The 8,990-nt window shown below is 44.5% G+C and overlaps 1 protein-coding gene across 2 annotated transcripts in view; it reads right to left on the reverse strand.

Moving 5' to 3' along the window:
• SKI (SKI proto-oncogene) overlaps positions 1-4,480 on the reverse strand; it is a 76,047-nt gene extending 71,567 nt beyond the window's left edge. Inside the window, exon 1 of one of the 2 annotated variants that reach the window (XM_056542057.1) lies at positions 2,953-4,480. In XM_056542057.1, coding sequence (XP_056398032.1) covers positions 2,953-3,861 — 909 coding nt within the window. In that variant the 5' untranslated portion in view covers positions 3,862-4,480. The remainder of the gene's footprint in view (positions 1-2,952) is intronic. The other variant, XM_056542059.1, reaches the window with a different exon arrangement.
• Positions 4,481-8,990: the final 4,510 nt, after the last annotated feature.

Consider the following 8,990-nt stretch of genomic DNA (forward strand, 5'->3'; position numbering starts at 1 on the left):
CACACATTCTTCCCTATTGAAGAGCAGTCTAAAAGATATTATAATGAGGCAATTTCCAGTCTAGCTTCAGTCTATCCAACTCACATGCACACATGCACACATGATACTCAAGTGAATGGCACTGGGACAAAGTAGACAAACTGGAGCATGTTGTGTTCTAGCCATATAGCAGTGCCATACATGTGCGCCATTTGTCACTACGCGCACCACCCACACATGAGCAAATTCTTGGCGCACACCAGTAACCTAGCAACACTGACTAGGATGTGTGCACCCCACTATGTCTGTAAAAGGAAAGAGTAGATGGGGAATGCACAAAAGTATCCAGCGGACCTATGGAATAGAAAAAAAACACCAGTCTATTCTTGGTCTGCATTCACAAGATAGCAGCATGCAAAAGTGCAGGCAAAGCAGGTTTGACAAGGGAGGAATAGACAAGTTGCATTAAGGAGGCCCATTCAGAAGGGAAAGAGGTGGTTGTAATTGCACAGTCTGAAAGCCAAAATATGTTTATTATATAAAAGATTTATAAAAAAAAAATTGTAAACACATAACAAGTTGTTCAAGTGTGTATCATTAAGGATAGGCTCGGGTCTGGCTACATATGGGTTAACATTTCCCCCCAAGCAAGTTGAGAGGGGGGAAAAAAAATGGCCCATCCTTTCAAACTAGGCTATTCAAAGCTTCCAAACTCAATCCATGATTAGCCGGGGATAGACAAGCCATTAAAAACGCATCCACCTCCAACTATCACAGATAATGTGCCTCATTAATGTTAACATCGCCACAATGGCTCTGACACACAGTTGTAAGAAACTCCTAGGGAAATTGGGAAGGAGTCTATTCACTGATAATAAGTGAGGGGGGACGGGGAAAAAGGGGTTTAAGCCATAATGTGATTTAATTGGCCTCCCAAGAAGAGATTGGTAAATGCAACTTTTATTATTCTCAAGGAATAATCAGCCGGGAGAATCGGGAACGTCACACACGTCTTATGTCGACTAGAAATGAATAGCTATATCAGATTGGGATGTGAAACTGTACAGTTGCTCAATGGCACAAAGGCAGGCGCCCCTTTTCTAAAAAAAAAAATAATAATAATAATAATTGGTAATTTTATTTTCTCTAGCTTGGAAACCAAGGTAGCAAAATAGTCATATGGTTTGTTTCTTCAAAATGTGTAACAATGGAAAGGGTTAAGTAAGCTGCCTTATATAATGACTCCTCAAAAAATATTAAATTCTCCCTGCCATTAGTATGCAAACTAGTGATAAATTATAGACAAAAATAACAGGAAGGATTAAAGCAGGGGATGAGCTTAAAGGGCTTTGGATGGAGTACAGTATGTCATCTTTCAAGGCCCTTAAGTGCTGCCCACTAAATCGGATCCATGCCAGCTACCAAGTTGCTTTACGCACACTGGCATCCACATATGGCTGAGTCCAGACGCCTAAAATAAACCGCTAGTGTCTGGACAGTCAGTCTGGGTGGCAGGCCCTCCTCAATCAGCTGCCCTAGTTATGTATACAACCACCTACACACAATGCAGAAGACCGTCCGCAGTCTGGTGCCAGGTGCCTTCAAGAGTGGACTGCAATAAAATAAGAGACTCTCATTCCTAGTAAGAATTGGCTGTAGCCATTAACGGATATGAACATATAGGTCTCCAAACTTATTCTATGCCCATGCTATTATATGCAAAATTACCGGAATAGGAAACTGTCATGTAGACGACAGAGGAAGGATGGCTTATATAGAGCTATCTGTCTGCACCACTATCATGTCAGCACCTACAGTCACTTGGTTGGGGGGATGGGAGGTGAAGACTGTCTGCACCTGTCCTGTCCATATAAATGACCACATCTGCATCTACAGACTTTCCATCCACAGCTCTGTAATCAATCGCTGTAACCGCAGAGAATCCTCCCCAATTATTTATATCATCAAATGACATCAACGCACAGAACCTGAAGCAGGGTTGCCATCAGGTCACAGTAAAAGGACGAATGTTTGTTGACTGCAGCCCGGGTGACAACTAGGTCCCCTTCCTAGCACCAATAGGTGACAGATCATCCCCCTTTAAGTTGTAAGACACAAACAGCGTAGAATTAGGTTACCAGGAGGCCAGCTCATCTTACAACAACAGTTACAGGACATGGGAGGAAGTCACCCTGATCACCCACAATCTGGACAAGTGCAAATTACACCTTTATGACCAGTAATAACTTCTGCTTCACTGCCCCCAAACAAACTTGAACTGCAATTAACCCATCAGTTGTAAATAGGAAAAAGCCAAATACATCACACACAAGAAGCTGTACATACAACACCCCCTATAGATACAGCATTAGCCCCTCTCTGCCGAAAATAAGACTGACCAATACCGTCTACAATCTATACAGCCCTCTAGCACAACTTATATATAGACATACATAACATTATTAACCCCTAAGTTACCAAACACAAAAGGTCAATGACCACAAACTTCCAAATTCTCTTTTTTTTTTTTTTTTTTTTTTTTTTGCTGATCCAAGGACTTGATAATAAAATACAACTATAAAATAAAAATAATTTAAATAAACTAGAAGCAGGTCAGTGTTCTACTTTGTTATACTGAGTAACAAAATTAATGTTGCACCAAATCAATTTTTTTGGCAGACAGAATGGCAATGACATAGGATTATTAACCCTGAAGCTGACATAATCAGGCTGGTCATACTAAGGACATGTTGGTAAATGTGAATGAACCACTAAAATATGGACAACAGAAAGTGTGGTCAGCCTGATTTTTACAGCTCGAGTTACTACTCCTTAAGTTAAGCCGGACAACTGTTGTGAACATATCTATTGACACAATCATCCTAAACTATTGCTAAAAGATAATGATATATTTATATTTAAAAATGAACGGGCAACCCTGCACGCTCCGACACAAACTTTATAGCCCCTTACCCTGGCTGTTTTCCTCTTGTACTTGTTGCTGTAGTCGAACTTGTCCTTCATCTCGTCCAGCAGCCGGCCGAGCCGGGCCTGCTCCTCGTCGCTGCCGTAGTCCTGTGCCAGGAGGATGTATGCCCTCCAGTTGGCAGAGTCAAAGCCCCAATGGCACGTCCGGTTCTCCAGTGCCTTGTGTGAGTGCACCACAAACTTGTGCGGTGCATAGAGCAGGCGGCAGTCCAGGCACTGAATGCAGGGGGCGCTGGGGTTGGCATACAGCTCCGGCACGAAGAGCCCCTTGCATTTGCCGAAGCACTCGTGGTACACCCTGAAGCTCTTCTCGGTGACTTCCAGCTCAAGAGTCCCGCCATCCTTCTTGTTGCAGCGTGGCGGATAGCTGCCCCCATAGAGCAGTGCGTTGCAGAGTCGCTCGGCATCCGTCTTGGTGATGAGGCCGCAGGAGGGAGCAGAAAAAGGCAGGATGCCCATGACTTTGAGGATCTCCAGCTGATCGGCCGTGCATCGGGAGCAGTAGACATGCAGCTCATCGCACACGGAGTTGATTTGCTGCAGACTGAAGTCCCTCAACACAGAGTTGAGGATCTGTGGGAGACACAACCTTTTCTCCCCGCCGACCACAAAGCAGGAGATAGTCTCCCCTTCCAGGATGGTCTCACATCTCTCCGTAGAGCGATCGGACGGGATAAAGAGGGGTCCCCCTGGGATGACGGGCGGGGGCTGCACCGGCAGCTGCAGGACAGGCTCCGGTTCCTTGCCACTGTCCTTCTTGTGATACATATCCTGCGCCCAGCGCGCTGAGAAGGCAGCCGGGCCGCCCAAGGAGCTCATGGAGCTCAGGTGGAACTGCTCCAAGGTCTTCTGGAGCCCGGGATGAGGCTGAAAGCTCCTGCTCACAGTCTCCATCACTGAAGAAAGCCGGGATACAAAGTAACAAATCTCAGAATTCTTCTTCAAAACCACTTACAAGACAGATCCACAATATGGAAAAGGAAGAAGGGGGAGGAAAAAAAAAAATCACAAGAGCTCCATGTCCACCAGGCGATAGTAGTGTCTGTTCCCCAAACTCTCTCCAAGTGTCCTGTCTACATGTGGCCCTTGTCCATAGCCAGTAAAAGGAATATTACACAAGCAGGGAGAGAGGGGAGGAATCCAATGTAACCAAAAAGAGTTGGGACGATGACGTCAAATGAAATTTTTTTGTTTTCCAGTTCTTTTTTCCGTTCTCAGGAGTTGGTCTTCATGTTGTTACATTAAGTTCCTGGAGGAGCAGAGCTGTGCTCCTGTCCATGCACTCTGCCTGAATGCTTAGCTAATGCCCTGTGTCTGTCTGTGCCTGAGCTACCTCCTCCCCCGTGAGTGTGTGTGTGTCTATCCCCTCCCTCCTTTCCTCTCCCTTCCCCTCCACCCCCTTTCTCTCTCTCTGTTTGTTGGTGTCTGCCTCAGTCATTGAATCCCAGCCAAGAATGTGACCAACTCCCCAGGCTGGCTCTTCCAGGAACAACCTCCCCCCCTTCACTCACTCACTCCCTCCCTCCCTCACTCTCTCTCTCTCTCTCTCTCTCTCTCTCTTACCCTCCCTGCTGGCTTTTTTTCTTTTTTTTCTTGCTGCAAAATGGAAAAAAAAATTGTCTGTGGAAAGGAAGGTAAATCTTGTGGTTGAGGGAGTATGGACCAGGAAAAAAGTGAGGCGGGAGGAGGTTGGACAGGTTCAGCCAGGTAATCGTTCTCATCTGTGGCTTTTTGACCTCGGGAAGGTTTTGTTCTGATCAATACGTTCTCAGAGTTCTCCGGTTTGTTTTGTTGTAAGAGATGTATGGAATTCCCGGGTTGTTGTGTTTGTTTGTTTTGAAGTCATATACTTTTATATTTACATGTAGCTTTTCTGTAGTATGAGTTGCTAGAATTTCATTTTAGCCGTGAATCAAGAATTACTAAGCCAGTGTTCACACAGTGTAAAATTAAGTGGCGCATTTTATGTGTACATTTTTAAATTTAACACTTGCATTGTGGTCGCATTTTTAATGACCAAAAATGCATGCGGAAAATGAAATAAATTTTGACTCCGGTTCCCTTTTTCCATTACAGTATGTTTAATTTTGCTGCATGCAAATATGTGATTGACTATGCAATTGTGTACAGCATTAAAAAACAAACAAACATATGTGTTGACATTTTTTTTTATCCAGTGGAAAATGGATTATGTTGAATGGTATACAGCAGCATCCATTTTTATCATCCATTAATACATACTTTTTTCCTTTGTAAGTGTATAAAATGTATGCGTTAAATGGTAAAGAAAAACTATACAGTGACCCCCCGACCTACGATGGCCCCGACATATGATAATTTCAACATGCAATGGCCTCTCCGAGACCATCGCATGTTGAAGGCAGCATGAGCATACAATGCTTTTTTATGTCGGGGCCATCGCATAAACGGCTATCCGGCAGCGCTGACTGCTTCAGTTGCCACTGGATAGCCGTTTACGGTGCCCCGTGAGCTCCGGTGATGTCTCTTACCTGTCCTCGGAGCTCCGGCGCGTCCTCTTCGGGATCCTCTGCATTGTCGGTGCTCTCCATCACGTCGCTGCGCATGCCGTCCCGTCATCCAATAGGAGTGGCGTGTGTAGCAACGTGATGGTGGCGACGGAGAGCGCGGTTGCCGGGGAAGCAGAGGCCTTGCTGGAGCATTGGGGACGCGGCGATAGCGATGGATGGCGACATCCCGGGCAGCGGTGACGGTCCGGAGCGGCGGGGACAGGTGAGTACAACTTTCTTTAACAGTGGTCTACAACCTGCAACATCTGTAGGTCCGCAGGTTGTAGACCACTGTCCTATACTTTACATTGCACGGATCCCTCAACATGTGATGGTTTCAACAAACGATGGTTCATTTGGAACGGATTACCATCGTATGTTGAGGGACCACTGTATATGCTGCCATTTTTTAAATAAGGTTAGTAAGTGGGAAATAGATGACGTACAGAAGCATCTGTTTTTAGCATTCATTAGCATATACAGATTTTTCCTTTTTGAAGTGTAGAAAACATGAACCTTAAACAGAACTAGGGGCATGTTCACACAGACAAATCGATCAATGTGGTTTTTCAGGTTTTTGCCTTAAAAAACACTTTTCACTTAAAAACCACCTCCTATTGATTTTAATGGTAGACTCACAGAAATTACATGTATTGTGCATTTTTTTTCCCCTGTAAAAGAAATATCCCTTCCTTGGTGAATTTCTGCCCGTAATGCTAAGGTTTATACTATGTTTCCACTGTCTCCATCAAGAGCAGGATGCCAATGTATACCGTGGAGGAGAGCAGCCAGTGTGCCATTTATTTCTGTGGCCCAAACAAAGACTTAGGGGGAGATTTATCAACACCTGTCCAGAGGAAAAGTTGCCCATAGCAACCAATCAGCTTTCTTCTTTCATTTTTAACAAGGCCTCTGCGAAATGAAAGAAGCAATTTGATTGGTTGCCATGGGCAACTGGGCAACTTTTCCTTTGCACAGGTTTTGATAAATCTCCCCCTTAGTCGGGGAGACTTATCATAACCTGTGCAAAGGAAAAGTTGTCCAGTTGCCCATAGCAACCAATCAGATCACTTCTTTCATTTTGCAGAGGCCTTGTTAAAAATGAAAGAAGCGATCTGATTGGTTGCTATGGGCAACTTGGCAACTTTTCTCTCGACAGGTTTTGATAAATCTCCCCCAGTGACTCCATTTGGGCCATATACGTTATCAAATGCGTGGTTTGGTGTGTTGTCTAGGTCATTTACAATAGCGTATATGGCTAAAATGGATAGGGGATAAGTGTCTAATTGTAGGGAGGTGGAGGGAGTTCTGTTGGCTGGGACCCTCCGTGATCTCGAGAAGTCAGGCTTGAATCTCCTGACAAAATGAAGCGGCCGGTTGCAAACATGCAACCCCCCCATTCATTGTCTATGGGAGCTGCCAGGGATAGTCGAGTACAGTGCTCGGCCATCTCCTGCAGCTCCCACAGACAATAGATGGAGCAGCAGTGACCTCCTTTTCCAGTGCTTCCCAACCTGGGTGCCTCCAGCTGTTGCAAAACTACAACTCCCAGCATGCCCGGACAGCCTCCGGCTGTCCGGGCTTGTTGGGAGTTGTAGTTTTGCAACAGCTGGAGGCACCCTGGTTGTAAAGCACTGTCCAATTCCATTAGTAAGGGAGACTCAGGTCCTGGTTCCTGAGATCACAGGGGGATCCCTGCAGTCAGACCCCCTACAATCAGACTGCGAAACCTGTGGATAGAGGATAATTGTTATAATTGGAAATAACCAATTTAAGGGGTACTCCGGGATGTAGTTTTATTTTTCCAACTTGCCCAGAATGCTGGCATTTATATTACAAACTGGACTTACCTCCTGTTGGCCTCTGCAGCTATCCTCCTCCTGCTTCTTGTGGTCGACTTGTCACATTGCCGCTCAGCTAATCGTCAGCCGCAGCGATGTCCTGGAGATAGGCTGAGCGGCAGTGTGACATATTTAGCCCCAGCACCAGGATTACAAGAATAGCATATCACCATTTTAATTTCTTAACCATCTTTCCCTGCTCCATTGGTTCTTGGTTTTGCAATACATTATTATCTATTTAACTTTTTTTCACCTAAAGCATATGGCAAACATATCCATAGCCCCCAACCAACAACCTGGGCCCAAAAAAAAAAAAAAATGCTCTGTTGGAGCATTTTTGCCAAGATTTCCATTTGTTTGCTGGACAAAAAACTGCAGACCTCTTCACCGTGCACTATGGGGGAGATTTATCAAAACCAGTCCAGAGGAAAAGTTGCTGAGTTACCAATCAGATCGCTTCTTTCATTTTGCAGAGGCCTTGTTACAAATGAAGGAAGCGATCTGATTGGTTGCTATGGGCAACTCAGCAACTTTTCCTCTGGACCGGTTTTGATAAAGTTTTTTTTTAAACGTGGAAGTCTGTGTGACGGTGGCCACTTACTGGTATGCCCCATAGGTGTACAGCAAAGTGATACATCAGGGATTTGCTTGTTGTATACCACCACCAGATACTGCAAAAAAAAGTAGTGTGAAAAAAACCTTACGCGGCTGTGTGCATTATGAACTGTAGCAGCAAAGAGACACATGAAATCCCAAACCACAGTGGCTGACAATCTACAAGGGCATAAAGAAACGTGGGACGTGGGTTGGGTCTGCTGATGGGATTCTGTTTGGTGCAATGTCTGACAAAGTAGTAAATGGAATGGATGGCGGAAATGATTCTGACTGCCGATCAATATATATACTAATACTGATATATTTAAACAACCAATCAGAATGTAATATGCTAATTGTGATGTCATAATTCACCCTCCTTCTTTCTACAATGTAAAAACCAAATTTACTTCCTGTAATAAACAGAACTCCCTGGGGTACCGAGGAGGGAACTCATACCAACCTGGCCTGGTGTGAATTTTCTTATGTCGACGCTCGGAAATTAGTACAGTGGTAGTCACTCACAGATTAAGGCCGCACATTAACGAATCCTTAACAGTATCACAATACTTTTGCCCCTGAACTTTGGAATGTAGTGTCTGCATACCTTCGGCCATGCTGTGCGCCTATTAACATTAGTAGTCTATATTAAGTCCTCTCCGGACGCTCTTTATTCACGGTCAAGTGCTTTTCCTAGTCTGTCTACAAATCTACTTGGATTCCCGTCATTCTTCCAGAGAGAATAATCTATTTAAGAACAATCACTTATCATATGCTACATATTGTTTGGTCATAATGCCGTGAGATACGCCATCTGGTTTCTGATCAACAATATTCAAATGAGACTTACAACAACAGAGGGTCGTGTACGAGGCTCCCAAAATCCCATTAACATGCAGCTTATAAACATCCGATTTTCCTACGTGCCTGGTGTGTCAGACACTACATTGGACACATATGGCCAGTCACTATTTACCTCCATATTTAACGTTGAGATACAACGTGGAAGCCGATACATTGGCAGCAGTTGGCTTTTCTTTTTTTTTTTTCAAGGGTAGGG

Source organism: Hyla sarda, chromosome 10, assembly GCF_029499605.1.
Source record: "Hyla sarda isolate aHylSar1 chromosome 10, aHylSar1.hap1, whole genome shotgun sequence".
Lineage (NCBI taxonomy): Eukaryota > Metazoa > Chordata > Amphibia > Anura > Hylidae > Hyla > Hyla sarda.